The sequence below is a fragment of the Phalacrocorax carbo genome, chromosome 22, assembly GCF_963921805.1.
Source record: "Phalacrocorax carbo chromosome 22, bPhaCar2.1, whole genome shotgun sequence".
NCBI lineage: Eukaryota > Metazoa > Chordata > Aves > Suliformes > Phalacrocoracidae > Phalacrocorax > Phalacrocorax carbo.
Genome location: NC_087534.1, coordinates 5,452,132 through 5,471,684, shown reverse-complemented (window position 1 = coordinate 5,471,684; position 19,553 = coordinate 5,452,132). Strand labels below are relative to the sequence as shown.

At 42.2% G+C, this 19,553-nt stretch overlaps 1 protein-coding gene across 3 annotated transcripts in view; it reads left to right on the top strand.

Moving 5' to 3' along the window:
* The window catches only part of LOC104051070 (lethal(3)malignant brain tumor-like protein 4), a 51,777-nt gene that overhangs the window by 17,310 nt on the left and 14,914 nt on the right, over positions 1 to 19,553 (top strand). For all 3 annotated transcript variants that reach the window (XM_064471124.1, XM_064471125.1, XM_064471126.1), the window contains 15 exons: positions 1,039 to 1,147; positions 1,679 to 1,850; positions 3,276 to 3,333; positions 4,382 to 4,470; positions 5,741 to 5,845; positions 6,490 to 6,625; positions 7,124 to 7,215; positions 8,200 to 8,351; positions 10,029 to 10,105; positions 11,508 to 11,593; positions 15,399 to 15,509; positions 16,667 to 16,781; positions 16,888 to 16,987; positions 17,812 to 17,991; positions 19,361 to 19,492. In XM_064471124.1, the coding sequence (XP_064327194.1) occupies positions 1,039 to 1,147; positions 1,679 to 1,850; positions 3,276 to 3,333; positions 4,382 to 4,470; positions 5,741 to 5,845; positions 6,490 to 6,625; positions 7,124 to 7,215; positions 8,200 to 8,351; positions 10,029 to 10,105; positions 11,508 to 11,593; positions 15,399 to 15,509; positions 16,667 to 16,781; positions 16,888 to 16,987; positions 17,812 to 17,991; positions 19,361 to 19,492 (1,714 nt within the window). The remainder of the gene's footprint in view (positions 1 to 1,038; positions 1,148 to 1,678; positions 1,851 to 3,275; positions 3,334 to 4,381; positions 4,471 to 5,740; positions 5,846 to 6,489; positions 6,626 to 7,123; positions 7,216 to 8,199; positions 8,352 to 10,028; positions 10,106 to 11,507; positions 11,594 to 15,398; positions 15,510 to 16,666; positions 16,782 to 16,887; positions 16,988 to 17,811; positions 17,992 to 19,360; positions 19,493 to 19,553) is intronic.

The window sequence follows — 19,553 nt, the reverse complement described above, 5'->3', positions numbered from 1 at the left end:
GAAGCAGGCATGCGTGCATTCTGCGCGTAGGCAGCCTATCTGCCCAGTTCCAGCCAGCACCATCTGACATCCATATTGGGCTATAGGGAGCAATCAAATATAAATGAAAAATGTCAGTCATCTTAGCAGAACGAGTACAAGTACTGGTAAGGAGGTTATGAAAATGGCTTTAAACAAAAAGCAAACTGACTCATATCTCAGTGTTCTGTGGTGTGTTTTTTCTTTTCTTCTTTTAAAGTGTTTAATGGTCCGTTCAAAAACGGATTGATCAAACCAGTGCACACCAACAGTGCCACTAAATGCAGAATAGGAATGACATACACATAGGAGCACAATTTGCACATCAGGAGTGCATCAGGATAGTGCAGATGCCTGGTAATGGGTATGACTGTAGTTTGTTTTGTTAAAATATTAAACATAGATTAATTTGCATCAGGAAGAACTCAAATCATAGGAGAAAGTAAACATAAATGGTGTATTGGAGTTATTCCTTACATTTCCATGCTTTCATTCAGATGAAAGATTGATATATGTCCCTTGCTAGATATAGAAATAATTGTTTCTATTCTCCCATCAATAACGTGCTATTTTTAGAGGCTGCCTATGAAGGATTTTCATATGTACAAAGTATATATAAAGGCTGAAGTTTTTTAACGTAACCAACTGTATTAAAAGTATCCAAACAAGATGGACTTGTTCAACATTTGTCTTTCAGGTTAGAGGGTTACTAGGAATAAAGAAATATAAAAGGATTTGTAACTGTGTCCTGGTTATAGCCTTGAGATTATATCCTCCTTTATCACTTTTACAGGGGGCAGGGTTTCTCCAGAATTAAAATATTACAGATAAAAGGGATTTTTCTTTAATGAGGTGGTACACTCTCTCTATGTGCCAGCACACAGATAATAATTACTTCCCTCACAATGGGATACTGAGGGTCACCTAATGAAAGTCTGTAGAGGACTTTGACAGAACTGATTGCATGAAAGGTGTTTTAGCATTTTAATTTAATAGTTGTCTTTTTCTTTCCTTCTGCAGCGCCCAGAGAAGACGTGCCCTGCTCCCGTTTCCAAACCTGTGAGCAAATGGATTGCTTTGAGAATGGAAAGTTTAGTACTCTAATGGGCTCCCAGCAGCACAGGGGCAGGTAAAGAAACCCGACGTTCTTCCTGTTCTGTGTTTAAAAATGTTTAAAGAGAACATTGTGTTAGAGAAAAGCGCTGCTGTGAGTAGAATGAAATCCTCAGAGCAAGCGTTACCGTGGCAGGGCTGAAGCAGAGCCACCTGCGCAGCTCTGCAGTGACCTTCGTGTTCCCCTCGAGGCTCCCGTGCCCGGCAGAGGAAAGCTCCTCTCTAGAGCTCCATCCTCATTTCGCTTCCCAGCCTGTGGAAGTACTGGCTGTGTGCTTGATGCCTCAGTTCCCCATTACTTCCTGTAGTGTTGTAAAAAGGCAAAATTTAAAACCCTCTCGAGCTGCCTTGGCAGTGAGAGCTGTGCCGGTACTTCGGGGAGCTTTTAAAAGATACATATCTGGCAAATCCTGCAGGCATGATTCACTTCTTCAGGTTCTCAGCCCAGGCATCCTCATTCTTCCAAAGAGGTACAGAGACACCGGGAATACTGTAGGAGTATTGTTGCACTTTTAATTTGATTTTGTTTTCCATTTTGGATGTTTAGTGATACCAGAGACATTCCAGATGATTGCAGAAACAGGGGAAATAGTAGAAATCTTAATACCAGCAGTGGCTGTCAGGTGAACGAGGCTGACAGACCTGTCAAACGTCTCAGAAGGAAGAGAAGGCTGCTTCTGGAGTCTGAGGATGACGAGGAAAATGCAGATGAGGATGAGGTAAATGAGGCTGCATGTCTTGTCTTTAAAGAGATCTGTGAAGAGCAGGGACTGTTCTGTGTCTCAGGTTTCACTGTGCAATGCAAACTGAGCTGAGGGAGGGTGTTTTGTACCCGTGAGAATGGTCTGGGGCTGATCCTGATTTACACCAGTAGCAAGAATATCTATTCTGAAGTCTGAGGAGTCATAAGGGTGAACAGCTTGTGTGAAGGCAAAGTCAAGATCTCAGACTGTATCTTCATAGATGTAGTTATAGCCCTGTGCACCAAGTGTATTTTGCAGTAATAAAAACACATGCCTCTAAAAGTATTTTATCAAACTACAGTCAAGTACTATTATGTGATATTGAAGATTAGTGTCAAACCGCAGAGTCTGATTGCTTTTTGTTAGGTGCTTGCGTGTACACCCACTACAGTGCTAGCAGCCTGCATCTAATGGCTGGTGAATAGAAGTGCCTCAGTCCTGACCTGATCTTTTCTTAGCTTGCATTAAGCATCCTACTCCCTTTAGGAGCCCTTCTTTATGCCAGCCTGAACTCTGCTACCGAGTGCATAGTGTCTCAGGTCTCAACCATTTTATTTATATTCACGTGCTTTTGTAATGCAGAGGCACTGGGGTAGGCTGTAATGCAAGCTGAAACTTCTCATGTCAGGAACAGTTTAACTCATCTTGTTGCTCAGCTTTTCTCTGTGATGTCTATCAGATGTTTTTAAGTACGTATGTTTTCAGAAGTACTTGCATTCTGTCTCTTTCGCCTTCTGGTTTGGAACTGCCCCCCTCTCTGCTGGGGCGTGTTTGGCCAGCAGCTTTGCGTTTTGGATTTTGCCCCTTTTTGGTTTGCTTTGAGAAATGACAACCCTGGATGAATTAACGTGAGTTTGAAAACCACGTGGAAGAAATGCGGATGGCAGTCTGGCTCCAAGTGTGATGCAGGGACAGCACGTTTTCTGGGGTGTTCATCTGTGGCAGTAGTTACTTGAAGCTTCTGCTTCCTTCAGGGCTTCATAAGTTATTTTTTTTCTGCACCCATTCCCTGGTATAGATGGACATAAGAATCTCTGAAAGGAAAAGGAAAGTGGAGCATTACAGTAAGGTTGCTTACGTGAGCAGTAAATGCTGCACTGCAGAAAGCAAATCCTGTGTATTGTGATGGAGATTTTGGGCCCATGTTGCTCTTCAGTAGCCATATTTAAATGACCTTTAGTAGCATATATTAAATAATTTGTAAAGCACTTTGGGATGCTGCAGGATCAAAGTTATATATGAAACATAGCCTTCTAATGTTCTTGCAAGGTTATTCAGAAGAAAATAATGCTAGTCCTGTTAGTTACATGTTACATCCTTATTGTACCTGCATTGTGAGATGATCAAAGAGGGAGGAAAAAACAATATTGCTAAACTTTTTTTTAACGTATCTGTGTCTAGGAGAAGAATAAATCAAATAATATGAAAAGCCGCAGAAACACTAAACCAATAAAACAAGGTGAGCTAAGCTCATAGTCTCTTTTCTTTAATGTTTATAGATTTTTTTACTAGCTACTATAAAATGAATAATAGTAAACAGAAGAGGAAAGGACAGTAGAGCTCATTTCACATTCAGAATAGTTTATTAGGTACATAACCCTCTTACCAGAGTCAGTCTTCTGAAATGTATTAGCAAGAATTTACTAGATTTGCCGGCATGATGGGCACAGCATAGAGGATCTAGAAGGAGACAGCCTGATCCAAAGCTCATGAAGCCAGTGAGAATATTTTTTCCATTGACTTTGGAGAGCTTTGTAGCCACAGACTACAAATGCTAAATAGAAAATAAGTTGTAAACAATATGTGATTGATTATAGACTTTGGGTTAAATTATGATATACCTTAAAGGCATTAGCATATGTAAACTGGGGGGAGATTTTTAATATGCATTTAAAATGTAATTTTCTGTGTGTCTGACCACGGTCCTGCTAGAATGAATCCAAGCGTCTGCCCAAGTTGTTTTCATTGTCTGTGTACTGGTAGCTGCCTCTCTAGCAGATGCATCGTGGTATTAGCAGGTTATAAATGTATGTGTATAAACATACACAAAATATTGTGAACTGAACAAAAATTCACTTGGTTTTTTGTTTGTTTTGCTTTAGGTTTATTTCAGCTGCAATTATATGCCTCTTTGTGCTGTCTTTTAGTTTATATCTAACCCCTTATTCCTCTGTGAAATATCTTGAGAAGTAATTATTTTCCACAATTTTAAGCTATTATATCTTGTCCAAACTTCATGGTGGCAGCTTTCCATGGGCAGCTTGCCAGCAATCCGGGTGCTACATCTCATTTAACCTGTGATTTTAATTTATTTTTTTTAAAAATGAGAAATGAGCACTGTTTTCCTACTGCTGGAATTCATACCTTTCCTCAAAAGTTGGGTTACACTGCCTCCTTTGGGGTGCAACAGCAAGACAGCGTTGGTGTGTACGTGGGAGGAGAAAAAGGGCAGAGCAGGAGGCATCTGAGAGAGACATTCATTTTTCTCTTTGTTTTTGATTGCTTAGTTGTTCCTGGGAAGAAGAAGGTATGGAACTGGGTTTCCTACTTAGAAGAGGAACGGATGCCAGCTGCTCCCCTAAAACTGTTCAGAGAGGTTGGCAGCTTTTTCAACTCTCTTGCTATGTTTTTCTCAGGCAACATCACAGAATTACTAACTCGGTGTAGGTAGGTTTGGAGGCTACCCTCAAGCCAGCAGTTACGTTTACGAGTTGTTTTGGTGCAAGCAGGCAGTAAAACCCCAACATGTTTGTTTCCAGCCCTGAAGCACTGTGGAAACAAACATCTGCCCTGTGAGTCTCATCCCAAACCCGGGTGTAAAAATTGCTGGTTGAATCTCACTCAGAAATAAACAATGACTGTTTCGATCTGCTTTGGGTAGCTCTGGGTAAATGGGCTGTTACGCAATCTCCAAGTAATGTTGGAGAGGGACAGCTTAATGTCTTTCGTATGTCCTGCGCTTCGTCTGTCGTTGTACAACACCCCTTCCATCCTCCCTCTGTAGAAAACTGCAAGTCAGGTAGCTCTGAATGTTGTAGATTTGTCTCAATGGGAAGTGACTGTTCCGAGGGAGGGTGGACGATGTGTTCGTTCATAGTCTGATGCACTGAAGGTGGAAGAGGGTGAATTCAGCCCTGGTGAAGCTGCCTCTGCCCTTCAGTGCACCAGCCCACATTAAAAATCCAGCTCCAAGGGAGCTCTTCAAAGCCAAGGGCAGTTGGCACCTTACAGAGTGAGATGAGAAGGAAAGTCAGGCAACTGCAATGGATGCAACGAGCCATTTGCAATTCCAGTTCATATTTCTTTCAAGCCTTTACTATACTTCAAATGTTTAATTTGGATTAAGTCTTCAAATAAATGAAAACCACAAATGTTTTCTGGAATGGCTGTGTAAACAGGCTCCAGATCAAACATGCCTTGTCCGTTTTACCACTTGAAGATGAGGAGTTACCTTTTGGGAAAGTCTGGACTGTTGACCTCGTGCTGACACAGGCAAAGTGATTTTGGCTTTCCTGGCTCTTTGTTTCTGCCAGCCCTCCTACACTGGGCTGTGAAGGGGATTCTTTTGTGTTTGAATAGAGCTCATTTCTGCATCTGCTGAAAGATTTGTTCAAAGCTAATTGCAACAGGCTCGTGGCTCAGTGTTTTTGAGAGATTAATTAGAATAACAAGTAAATCTGAAATATGGTGATCGTGCCATTATTGATGTCCGTACTTGCACCTGTCTGTTAAAGCAGCAATCATTTTCTTTCAGAGGATTTTCTTCTCCGAGTTGAAAATTTGAAGCCTTAAGTACATCTGATGACTGCTCTGTAATAGATTTTGTCTTCAGGAATTAAATGTTTCCTTCTTCCCCCCTCTCACAGAATCAGTCATTCCCACAAGGCCGAAATGGATTTAAAGTTGGAATGAAATTGGAAGGGCTGGACCCTGAACACCCCTCTCGATTTTGTGTTCTCACAGTGGCTGAGGTAGTTGCTCTTCCTGTCTTTGGTTCCAAAAGTCCCATGTACGTTTAGGGTTTTTTCAATAAAAAGTAGCAACATAAGAATAATAGTACTTCAATTCAGGTTTAGGAGGAGTTCAAGATGACACTGAAGGAATAGTGTTGTGTGGTCAAGGATCTGTGCCTGAAATCCTGCTATTGGATTTTTGCAGTTGTAACTCAGAATAGTAGACCTGTTAATTGCAAGCAACGAGCAAATACGAAAAAGAAAAACGCAGTTAGGCCCTTGCACTTAGTAAACATAAGCAAGTCAAGATGCTTTTATGCTTCTTCAGTGATGCGAAATCTGTGTTGATTTGGTGTAGACATAGAAGTTCTCGGGCTGCATTTGTACTCCAGGTGTTGCCGCACAGTGATGCCTGCGTGAGCGTGGAATAGGAGGCCAGTGAAGTTACACTGACCAATTTCATTTCACCTGTTTGAAGTGACAAAGGAGGAATGTGGAAGCTGGGAGATGTAAATGAGGAAAAATAAAACTCTTCTGAGAAATAAACGAGATCTTAAATTTACTTTTATCTATAAATCCAAATATGGAAGAATTGTTTGATTAGTGTTTTTCTTTAACTTCTTTATGACCCTTTATGATAATCAGAGCTCCCCTCACTATAGGTGCAAGGGTACAGAATGCGATTGCACTTTGATGGTTATCCAGAGTGCTATGACTTCTGGGTTAATGCCGATTCCTCAGACATCCATCCTGTCGGCTGGTGTGAAAAAACAAGTCATAAGCTGCTCCCTCCTAAAGGTATGAAAAAAAAAATAGAATGGTGTACAAGAAACCATAAATTCTGCTAAGAACTAGTTGTCCTGGCTCTGCGTGTTTCATTTTTAGTATGATTTCATTGTGGAGCTCGATCTGAGTGGCTTAAAGGGAAGAGGTGTAACTAATACGGTAAATCACAAAAGAACAAAACAGCTTCCTTTTGGTACTCCCAAAGATTGACGTTGTTAGTCAAATTAGAAACTCTTTATTGGATGAGTGTGTAAAGCAAGGAGTCGCTTTGGGGCTCAGACCTTGTTTCTTTCTTGCACTCAATTTCCTAGAAACATTTGAAGGTTGAGATTAATGATTGGGCATTATACTGAAAAAGAGATGTTTTAGCTGAAATGCGTAACCCCTGAAGATTGTAGAAGGGCAGTTAGCATGCAAAGTTCATATTCTTCTCAGGTAATTTCCATTTCTGAAAAACCAATCTGAATGTAACGGGGCTGTGTAAAACAATCTTTTTATCTGTCTCTTTAGGTTTCAAGGAGGGAGAATTTAATTGGACTTCCTATTTGAAGAATTGCAAAGCTCAAGCAGCTCCAAAAAGCCTTTTTAAGACCCTCAGCACTGTAAGTGGTGATACTGAATACAAGATGTTCCAAATAGGTCTGCGGCTAAGTGAGTTTTGACCAGAATATTTACACATTTTTAATATGCTTGTGTCAGAGGTACAACCATGGTACAATCCGGTGCAAGCTATTTCCTGCTGTGATTTATTTTTAAGATGGGAAACTAGTACAATTTCTCTTCCTTCCCTCAGTCACTGACTTTCCAGAGGGAGAATTTGTATTTCCCTTCCTTCTTAATACTGGAGGAAAAGATTTACTCTACCATTTATTAAATATATTACAGCAGTCTGTTTTGCGGTGTCCCTACAGTCAAGATATTTGTGTCACTTTCCTCTAATTTAATAATTTCTAAAATAATTTCTGGTTTCCAGCAGCATACTCATGTGTGCCATGGGATTCATTATGAGGCTGTGGATCTTGAGCATTCTTCATCCTTCACCCGCTGTTGCTTTCTTTTTGGTTGTTAGCCTCAGTTCCTGTATAACACTCCCATTTTGTGTCACTCGGATGACATAAAGTCCACAGTCTGGCGGATTTGACGCTGCAGATGGACGGAGCACTGACTTCAGTAGGATCAAGGCCTAACCGTGCAGCTCTGCTGTGCTTCTGACTGACTCGCCTCTTTTCCTTGAAGACACTCTAACTTTTCTGCTAACAAGACAGGACCTGCAATGCTTATGCTTATCCTCAGCCAATACTCATCTCTGCAAGGCGTGGTGTGCATCTTAGCCTTTGAATCTCTGGTGGTGCTGTGTACTTGGAGATTCTGTTATTCGAGCTACATCAGCTCTTTTTTAGAAATAGTAACAATCATTGCCAGAACGCATGGAAATCTTGTCTGAAGAGCTCTTGCTAGTAACTACAGTGCGGTTTGGTCTGTGGATTTCAGGGTTACAACCTGCAACAAATGAGTTTATAAGGGTAATTTAAATGGCCAGACCTAGAACGTGACTGATTTCCCTCTCCTGATGTCCTGTTCCTCAGCCTGTCACACCCTCTGGTTTTCGTCTGGGAATGAAACTAGAGGCAGTGGACAAGAAGAATCCGTCGCTGATGTGTGTCGCAACCATCACGGACATGGTGGATAACCGTCTGCTCATTCATTTCGATAACTGGGATGAGAGTTATGACTACTGGTAAAGAGATTCTATTTCTAATATATATCTGCAAGTAGACTGTCATTTATTTTGTTCTTCCACTAAGGTTATTATCTAATATTTTAAATGTAATCACTGAAGTTGGGATCTTAAGTCGGTTATTAAAGATCTTAAGTCAGTTTTCAGGAAGCTGAATAATTAACTTTGGGTTTTCACAAAGTGCCTGTTGACCAGTAGCTTCCCCTGCTGTTTGAGTGCTCGTCACTTGGCTCAGTGCAAAACCAGTGGGGTTAGCTTGAACTGCCCGTGAAGCATTCAAGGTAAAAATCGTTTAAGGAAATGCTGATGTGGGTTTAAGGCTGACTTGGGTCAGGTCAGGGAACGTTCATGTAATCCATTCCTCTGGCAGAGCTAAAGGAAGAGTAAGCCCCGTGAGTGACACCACCTGGAATTAGTAACATCCTCTCCTCCAGGACTAGTAGCGGGTGTTGACATGTCTCTCTGCAAACTTAAATTTGGAAGCAAGCAGTACTGAAGCAGTAAAAATCCTTTCCGTTTCTTTTGGCGGAGTTTGGCAAGGGCCTTTTGAAAATAAAAACAATTGCCAACATTTAGGCTTCTGAGGCCTGACCTGCACTATGGTTGTTCTGCATCTGAGACTCTTGATCCCCTGCCCTCGTGCTGGGGCCAGGATTATTAGAATATTAGTCAAGGGAACGCTTTCCCTTTTTTGTCCATGTTTTCCAACCTACATGAATGGAGCAACTTCCTTTGAATTTGTCTGTGAAAGCCACACAAGGCACACACTTATCACAATAGCACTGATTCAGTCAGTATTCTGTGTTGTCTCCCCTACCTCCTTCTGTTTGTTTTTCTCAGAATGGGCACCTGTTTGGTGGCAGGTTGGTCTTTTCTTTCTTTGCCATAAATACATCATGAAGAGCTTCGTAACACCAGTGTTTCCTTCTGCAGGACTTTAGATCTCATTCCTTTACCATTTTAGCCCATGAAGCTTTGTTTTCATGCTGTGTTTCATTTGGAATTTGAAAATTTTAATGGGAAACATGAGCAAACAAAGCTTCAAAGTAGAACTTGGCTGAAAACACACAGGTTTTTTCCTAGATCTGAAAGACTCCTTTGGTCCCTTCCTTGGAGCAGATGTGACAAAAGGGGCTGTCTCAAACTGGCCCATCGCCTCTTTCAGGGACTGAGTGAATCTAAACATGCAGTAAAATTGGGAACCAGACAAACTACCACTAGGTTTCAGCTAGAATTAGTGGATAACGTGCAGTTTTTAGCAAAGACCTTAGAAGTAAATTCTCCTTCTTCCACAGTAGTGGTGTTTCAGTTAGGGACGGGGGTTTGCTTTTTGTTTCTTTGCTGCTTTTGCATTTTAGCTTGGATGATCTATGGCCAAGCTGAGCTGTGGTTGGTATGGTGCATGTCTGGGGGGCTTTTTGTTGTTTTTTTTACAGCACCAGACATTTCTTCCACCAGACCACACTTCTTTGTGTTTCCCTGTCCTTTGGGGCAGCTTAAACACCTTGAAAAATTGGCATTACAAATTTTAACGAGGTAACGCTTGTCTTTTTTGCCCTGATCACACCCACTGAAAGCATCTGCTAACCCAGCAAAAGCTGATCAGACAGCATTTGAAATTCTGCTTTTCTTTTTGCTTTAAAATTGACCAGTGCCAACTTTCCCTCCTTGATTCAGGTGTGAAGCGAGCAGCCCGTATATTCGTCCTGTTGGCTACTGCCAAGAAACTGGAACCCCACTGACAACACCACCTGGTATGTTGAAAGGGAGACTTATTTCATGCCTCAGTCAAAAAATGTGCAAGCTGTATCTTCCACATAGTTACGTATTTGCAAGCTGCAGGTTCCATTCAATACTCTTTTTCTTTACTGACTGAACAATATCATTGTTCGTACCTTTTACCACTGCATTTTATTTTGTTCTCATAGCTCTGTCAAAAATGGACCGGGGTTTGGTAATTTGTAATTGAATTTGATTTCAGAAGGGAAAGAACTTTGAAGTATTTGTAGCAATTCCTTTAAGGTGAGCTGGAAGAAAGAGAAATCATGATTTCATAGATGATAAGATGGAATTTCTGGAAATAAAGGAGTAACTGAAGCCACATCTCTTTTTGCTGCACTGGAATTCAGTGAAAGAAGAGAATGTTGGCAAATGAAAAAGGACAGAACCTACAGGAAAATCAATGTTGTTTTCAGGCCTTGGAAGTGCTCATTCACCTTAAAAATAACAAAAAATTAAAAATAATGTCTGTTGCTTGCTAGATTGACAGCCCTGGAGCAAGAATTTCTGTAATTACTGCGTACCAAGTTGAGTGGGTGGCACTACAAGATCCCTCGCATTGGAGGAATCAGCCTCTCTGCCTTTGCTGCAGATGCAAAAGGGGTTGTAAACGCTTACTCTTCAGCAACCTGTTCCTGCTCCTGGAATGTGCAACAAGGCTGTGGCATGCAGCTCCCCCACTCCTATCATGATTACCTGTGCTCCCAGCAGAATATGCAGTCAATTCCGATTTCTCTGCTGAGAGGTTTACATGCAGCAATTTGCAGGCTGTCCTATGTGTTTAGCCATTGCACCCTCCTGCCAAAAGGAAACAATACTGAGGCTAAAAAATACTGAAATAGGAAGGGAGAAAAAATAGAGCAGTTTCTTAAATGTGGCTGCCAGGGAGAGACATCCCATTGTTGTTGGAGTAGCACACCCATGTAGGGGTCTGAGATTATGGTATCGGCGATGGAGCCTTTTATCTCCAGGCTGCTGGTTTTACTCAGCTATGGGTGAACTGGTAGCAGGAGACAAGAAGTTTCTACAATCTTGCAGGCACTCACACACAGAATAGTTAATAAAATAGGAAATTAATTTAGTGATGCTATACTCTGACTAGCTTTTAACTGACAGCTTTCTCTAGAGAAAAAGCACTGGTTAAGCTGTACAGAAATGAACTCTTCAGGTTTTTCAGGTCAGGGTTAAAGCCCTGTGTAGAAGCTACGGAAACTTGCAGTGCTGCTGTGTGTGCTGTAAGTGCTGTGTATGAATAAACAGACTGCTTTGCAGCTCTAAATTAGCATCATAGCCATGTGTTACGTAGCTGGTTTTCTGTTGTTTTTAACAATAAATGTGGGTTTTTTGGTACTTGAATGTTAATTCTCTTTTTTTCAGGATACAAGGATTCCAAAGCCTTCTCATGGGAGAAATACTTGGAAGAAACTAATTCCCAGGCAGCCCCAGCAAGAGCATTCAAACTGGTTGGTGAACCTCTTTGTTTGTCCTAGATCAGGAGGGTAGGGGATACCACTGTTACCTAGCCTTTCTTGCTAGATGCTTTATTTGGTGGCAGTTCACCATGTCTGCGCCAAGAAGGTGGAACTAGGTTTTTGACTTTCGAGTTTAAGATCATCTCTCACTGCTGCTACAATGAAACACACAGCAGACTGCAAGATGATTTTTTTTTTTTTTTTTTTGAAATGGCATGCAAAGCTGTCTTGGAAAGGATTTTTAACTAAACATCTTCACTTGCTCCATTAGTGGATGTAAGGGAAGAGCCTTCAGGCCACACAGATAAAGGAGCTTTCAGAGGAATGTGTAAAGGGCAGTGCCTTGCCTCAGAGAGGGCATGGAGAAGAGGAGGAGCTGGTCGTCTGCTCAAGGTCTGGCTGTGTGGGCAAAGGGGATCTCCCAGTTGACACCTGAGCAGGACTGACGCTGGTGAACAGACTTTCCAGACTCTCCCTTCATGGGGGTCAGAAGAGGATATCACTGGCCAGCAACTGTCAGCGTTTGGTGGCAAAGGGAGGAAGAGGTGGTGCATGCGTATGTCTCTGAGGGGGAATGAGAAGTGTGCAGTTCCTCCATCGTGAACTCCGCATAAAGTTTTAAAAACTTCTCTAAAATATTTTCACCTTGCAGTTGTGCAAATTCTTCTTCCCCTGGTTGGTGAGGCTGGAATTAAGGTAGAATGAGAAGTTCCTATCAAGGACTTACATGTTCTAATATAGATCATCTTCTAGGGAGGAGCCAGCTGTGCCCTCCACAGAAATAAGCATAGTAACAGATGACAGAGCATCTCTGCCAAACTCCTAGATGGAGTAAGATCATCCAGCAGACTAAATCTGAAGATGGTTCTCTCAACCTTGGGAGCATGAGCTTTTGTCCTACATTGGAGTTCAGTGCATTTATCTGGAAGCTCACTGTGAGCAGAAGCAAAGCAAACACCTTTAAAATAACTTTATTTTTAAAACCCCATACTTTAAAGTTGTTTGTTTTTTTTCTTGGCAGCTTCTTCTGCACTACTTTCACCTTGCTAAATTTTGCGATATGTTTAAAAACTTTTCTGTGCCGTCGTGACACTTGTCTTGATTCCTTTTGATGAAGTTAGTGTTGCAGGTTAATACCTGCTGCCCTCCAGTATATTTTGTTGGTAAGCTCTTTGGGACTGAGGAGGAAAAGCAATCAGGGAGGCCTCAGATAAGGGAGGTAAAAATCCAGCCAGACAAATTTGATAATTGCTAGATTTCAGCAGGTGTCCATTTGAAGTTGTTGTAGGTTGCAAGGTGGGTGTTGGGGAATAGGAAGAGGCTGGTTTTGCCTCTTTAGAGAACTGTAAGGCCACAGCTGGAGTTATCTGCAGCACAGTTGAAATCCAAAACATCCCTTGGATTAAGGTTTTCCAGAGTTGGGGTGACAGTGTCTTTGATCATGCAGCGCAGCATGTGAAGCACCTTGGAGCCAGCGTGCAGGATAATGCGTGAGGCTTGTCAGTGGGACGCATTTGTTTCCCCCAGGGTAGGCTCAGCCTTTTTCTGAGCCATGCTCATAAAATCCCAACAGTGCTGGAAAACAGGAACCTTCAGAATACAAGAGCGAAAGAATGCAGCAATTGGTCTTCTACACAATGGAGGAACAATAGAAGTAGTTTTGTAGAGACAAATGTTTTGGAAAGATAATAAAACTCTTCATGAAACAGAAAGAAACAGTGAAGTACGACCTACTTAAAACTCCCAGTCTGAAATCCTCAGTAATCTGTCATTACGGCGTTCCTTCTGCAGATTTTTCCAAACATAAAATGTGTTGAGAAATGTCACCCGAAGGTAACAGGGCTTTGCTCGGGACAGGGAGCCTTTTTGGTACTGAGTACTCCCTTTTTCAGATTCTTCCAAAGTGAAGTGTCCTCCCAAGGGGGAATGCAACTGCCTTGTCTGCCTCTCTTCCTGTTTAATGTATATCTCTACAGCCATTGTTTTGCTCCTTCAGGTATCTGGCCTTGAGACAATCGTAGAAGGGCCAATTCTGACTCTCGTGAAACTCCAGAATATAAATTAGCATCCAAGACCATGTTTCAAAAATGAGACGGGAAAAAAAAGGCACTTGATATATCAACAGTTAATAGAACTCTTTCAAGACTAAACCTTGTTATTTTTTCTGGCTTGGTTGGTCTGAAGTGCAAATGCATGGCACAGTTGTTGATTTTGGTTTTTGTTATTATTATTATTCCAGCTTGCAATTACAGGAAATCAGTACATAAAAATATAGGTTGAGAGCCAGAACAGACATTTCTCACTGAGTTAGTTTTTAACAGTTTTCAAGAGGTATCTTATGTAGTCTGGAGACACTGATCATCAGCACAAATAGCAGATCTTGTGTCTGGATTTCTGCCTTCTCCTCCACCCAGAAACGCAGGAGGAGACAGCTTGGTTGTCAGCATCATTATTTCAGCCCATTGTCTTGGGCTGTCAGTTCAGAAACGTCCATAAGCTATTGCCAAAAAGGCAGCAACCCTTCAGCAAGACTTAAACAAATAGCCCCGCTCATCTTCTGGGCAGGATTTTGTTCTGTAGCACTCAGGCTCCTTCCTCAAGGAAGACAGACAAGGTTGGCTGGTTCAATAAGATGCTCTTAAAAGTAAAAGCAGTTTAGATTGTGTCATGCAGGTGGAAGCCTGTGGATAAATGTCTGCGTCCAGGTGAAAAGACTAAAGGAAAAAACTTGAGGTTTGGAGTCTGTAATCCCCTTAGCTCAGAAGTGGACCTCCTTCCCCACCCCCAGCTACTGGCAATAGAAAGGGTAAGGAAGATTGTGAGGGAAGAGTGATAATAATCGTCTTTTCATTAACCTGATCTTGTTCAAAGACACGATTTATCATCTCTTGCTAAAATCCTGACCTTTGTGTGCAGAAGTGAAGAAGGACGTGTTTTGAATGAGTCCAGCGTTCCATAACCCCCAGCTGAGGAGGTCAGAGGAGGAATTTGCAGTCAGTCATTTAAAGATAAATGGAAAAATTGGTAAACGCTGTCTGTTCCTTAGAGGTTTACATCTGTGGTGCTGCAAAGGGCAAGCATCAGGTCAAAGGACATTCTGGAGTTTTTACAAAGTAGTTTGACTACTGAGGTTTGAGAGAAAAGGGTAAGTCAGCAACTGCAGGTGGGAGACTGGCAGCTGGAGCTGCTCTCGGGTCCTGGCACCGCAGTTCTCGACAGTTGTCAACAAGCAGATGCAGTTGTTGTCATAAGAAGTAGATGATAACCTGCCTGGTGAAGGTAACTCTGTCATATCCAGATGCCAAGAAGGATGTCACCTCGTGTAGTGAAGAGAGATGTCACGCAGTGGTGTGCTTCAGGTGTCCAGGTGTGAGGCAGCGGTCTGAAGCCAGTCAGAGCTGGCTGCTGTCCTTGTCACATGTGAGATCATCTCTCTGCTGTGTTTGGGAGCTTTGCTGTCAGACTGCGGAGTCTGTGTGTTGGTGGAGCTTGCGGCAGTGTCTGGCCTTGTTTTCTGGTAGGGAAGTGCCTCTTGCCCTGGCTGTGAAATGCTCCTCTGTGCTGAGGAAGCTCAGGCTTCCCCTCGGGTAGTTTTGGGCTGCTGACAAACAGTCAGCTTTAGTCCTCTAGGAAGCTGATTTTAATCTCTGAATCAGTCTGCTGTGTGAGATGAGGGGCCAAAGCTGCAAAGGCATTTGAAAGGTAGATAGAAACTTCAGTGCATTTTGTTCAGAGCAGGTGACTAGCTCTGAGCATCCAGACTTTTTAGCATTCTGCTTACAATCCTCTCTTGCAGCGTCCTGCTCACGGATTCCAAGTTAATATGAAGTTAGAGGCTGTGGACAGAAGAAATCCCATCTTGATAAGAGCAGCAACAATAGTTGACAAAGATGACCATCGCATTAAGGTATGACCTTGCTTTAAAGTGCAGAGCCCTTGTGCTGAGGACTATAGCGATTGGCAGTGAGAAAAAAACCCTTTTGGTATGAGGAGCCTTGCAGATAATCTAGCCTATAGGCCTGCCCAACTGGAAATGATTGCTGCTGTTTAGTCCTGTTGAAATCTGATGGAATTGCCTGGTATTGTTAGTTACTGTTTTAATGTAACTATTTTGAAATAACATTTGACAGCATGATTTTCCATCTCTTAGCGGTTTCTATGTGATCTGTGCAAGTGAAGGCAGCGTTAATGTTCTGCTAGTGGGAAGCTACCTGACAATTTTTGTTTCCTAGCATGCTTAAAGGAGAACCCAAAGCAGGTTAAACCCTGGTACAGCGTCATTCTCCAGTATGAATTTGTTACATAAATGGATTTTAACTAATTCTTTTCACATAAATTTATTGCCAGAAAAATCTGTTGTGCTTTGGCTTCTGAGGAATTAAGTATGAGCCAGGTAAAGTGGAGGCTGTGCTGATGGAGGCTTCTTGGCCACAGGTCTCCTTCCCAAAGGATGGTTACGTGGGCAGGAGTGGAGTTTGCTCCCCTTTAGCCATTTGATTCTCAGTCTCATCACTGTGATTGCAAGCAAAAGTCAAGTTTTGCCAATATATAGTAGCATGTTACTCAGTTCATACATTTGTTTGAAACTTTGCCATGCAGACAACCCAGTAGCCTTTAAACTGCAGCAATCCTGACCTGGATCTGAGCTATTACTAGTCCCTTCGTCCAGCGGAAAATTCTACCTTGTTCACTGCAAAACTCTCCGAACTTGTTGGCTTTTATGGTGCTTTGGGATCTTCAGAAAACAAAACAATTAAATAAGCATTGCGTTTGCATAGATTTAATCTTTGAGTATAGAGTGTGCTGGAGCACCCCATGATCCCTGCTTTCTTGCAGACCCTGTGATTTGGCTGTGTCACCAGAATCTGGTTGTCCTGTAAAACGTAGGTGCAGGGGTTTTGGAAAACACATAGTTACTCTGAGCACAAAGTAGGATTGTGCTTGACTGAAAGACTGAATGAATCAGCCCCGGGCCGAGCAAGGTGAAACAAAGGGGGAAGTTAAAATAAAAGCTGAGTCATGTCCTTAACTGTATCTCTCACTGAGACTGTGTGCTTCTTTTAGATACATTTTGATGGTTGGGACCATAATTACGATTTCTGGGTCGATGCAGACAGCCCTGATGTTCACCCAGTAGGCTGGTGTGCAAAAACTGGACATGCTTTGCAAGTCCCTCTAGGTAAAGTAGATGACATCTTGTTATGTTGAATAATTTTCCCAAGTACAGTCTGCTCTTCAGATGCAGGGAGCATTTTACAAATCTGCTTAACTTTTGTTATTACCAGGTGCTATTGATCGAGTGGGACCAGTGGGACAAGCGTGTCCTACTCCAGGCTGCCACGGTATCGGTCATGTCAGGGGACCACGATACGGGACACATTATACGTATGTATATGAGATCTTTTGTAAGGGGTCTGCCTGCGAAAGTCTGACTGCTGTCTGTAATAATAATGCAGCAACAAGCACCTGCACTGCACTGAAATTATCGCAGGGTGTTTACTCCGGAGATAGTTATAACTGCAATTGCAGCTCCCTCTTGTGTCTAAATGTGCTGTTTCATCATAAATTCTGTTTATACCAGTATAATCATTACAACTGCAATGCAATCCAACATAGATTCACTCCAATTTCTACATTCCAGCATTACTGAAGGAAATATTTTTGTAAAATAATATACCCAAGAACAGCATGCAAGGTGACAGTTAAAGAGGGAGAAAGCGTGGGTAGATCATTAAAGTATAAGAGTGAGGAGTGCTCATGTTCTGTGCTCTGCCTTTTGATTTCTTATGTGCTCTTGGAAGAGGAAGGTTTTTCTCGATTAAGCTATTTTAAAGAGCAAGAAAACGATCTGAGGTGGGAGGTCTGAAGATCTAGTAGTATATAATGTGGTAAAGGGCTTTGAATTTTTCAGAGCAAAAGTCACAGGACTCTCATTTCATGAAATATTGTTCAAACGAGCAGGTTACAGAGGAAGAGCTCTTCTTGTTTTCTGAGGTGACTCTTTGAAAACATAACTTTGGTTTCTAATCCTGCTGTGCAGACCCCTGCTTTCCAGCACCTGAAGCTGGGTAATAACATCTCCCTGAGTGTTCTTGGCCTCACGTTTTCTGGGTTTGTTGATGGGTACGTCTGCCTGAGGCTGGTAAGACCGTATAGCTTAAAAACATGCATCATCATCTCTTTTTTTTTTTTTTTTTCCTGTAACGCAGGTTAGTTGGCTGCCCATATTCTGATGTGAACCTCAACAGAGAAAACTTGTTACAGGACCGCCTGAGTGGGGAGAAACCTTCCCCTAGCAACAGCATGCAGAAAGCCAAGGTGCTGGAGACTCCTGCCCCATTTCTGCTGGGAGCAGGAGAGTCTTCTCAGGAGGACTCTCCACAATCCAGGTGAGCTGAACCCTTTTCTTTGGCAGGTACTAGGGAGCAAAATCATTTTACAAGGCTGAAAACCAGAGGAATTGGCAGAGAAGCAGCAGAGCATTGAGTTCTTCTGTCTGTAATATTGACCCATGCCCCAGACACTCTTAACACAGAGCGGTGCACTTTTATACCCTGATATGCCTTAATAGGTTTCTTGATTCCTTAATCCTGCTGCTCTGGTCACATTCCAACAAAGGAAATTGCATTCTGTCTCCATAAATTTTTCCTTGCTGTTTCAATTTAAAATATATTCTTTTCCTTCATTTCCTGTCCTAAAACTGTCAAGCAAGGTTATTTTGCACTGTTAAACTGGAACTCCAATCCACCCCAGAGTCAGCTGCATTACGCTCGTAGGCGTAATGACTATATGTGTATCACTTGGCAAACAAGTTGAGCTCCTTCAGATATTTTATTTTCTTACATGAAAATCTTGGAATTCAGTACCATTGAAGCAAACTGTGTATCAGCTCTTGGACTGCCGGAGGCTGTTAAAATGTGTTCTGGGACAGACCTGGACACAAAGGCTTTTATTATTGTCACCTTTAGTCTGTACGAATCCAGACTCACTAGAGCAAACTCCAGCAATGCTTTCAGTCTTTGCTGTATAGGAAGGGTTATATACATTTTAAAGTTTATCTGTTTTTCTTAGATTTACAACATTTTCAAGATATATTTGGCCAGAAAAAAGGAATACTTCTCTCCCCCCCGGCATATGTGGCCAAGGTTTGCCTCCTCCCATCCCAGAAATGTCTCCATTTGCTAACCTCAGCACCAGAATTCATCGCATTTCACTGGCGCTGTTAGCATAAAGCTCTCTCAGGAGCTTTGGGGTTCTCCCAGAATGTACGGCATTCTAGAATTGTAATATATTTCTGTTCTTCTTTCATTTCCTGATAGTGGGAGGTCTGAGTTCAGTATGCAGATCTGATAACACCCTACTGCTTGTCCTTCCTTGCGCAACTGTGTAGCTCAGTTTATGCATCAAACTCAGCCCTGGAGACTCTTAAATGTTATCCAGAGGTATAAGGATTCAAAAATCTCAAATCTCTTACGATTTCACCATAACACATGCTTCATTGGTTTTCTTGTAGCTACTGGGATCAGAGCCTCGGTCCACAGGGGCTGGCTGATTTATTTCACATAATCTCTCAATCCACGCTGAAGAGTAAAAAAGCACTTTGTACTCTGCCAGTGATGAGGGTAGGGGAGAGGAAAGCTTCTGCCACTAGGTGGTAGTTGTTGCTCTCACTTGCAAGGAGCAACCAGCTTTGCTGTCCTGCGGGAAAAGGGAACGGAGGATGTCAGTTTAGCTACTATCATTTATCTGTCTTTCCAGAAAATCTGCACAAGACAGTGAAAAGTCATGTCAAAGCAGTGTTCGCAGTCTGTCGGAACGGTCTGAAAACAATCGAGAGAGAGACTGGGTAGAAGAGGATTCCTCTGCAGACGTCAAAGCCAAACCGAAAAAGTAAATAAGATCTTTGTGGTGTCTTCTCATGCATTAACAGTTGTGTTTCTTGATGCTGCTG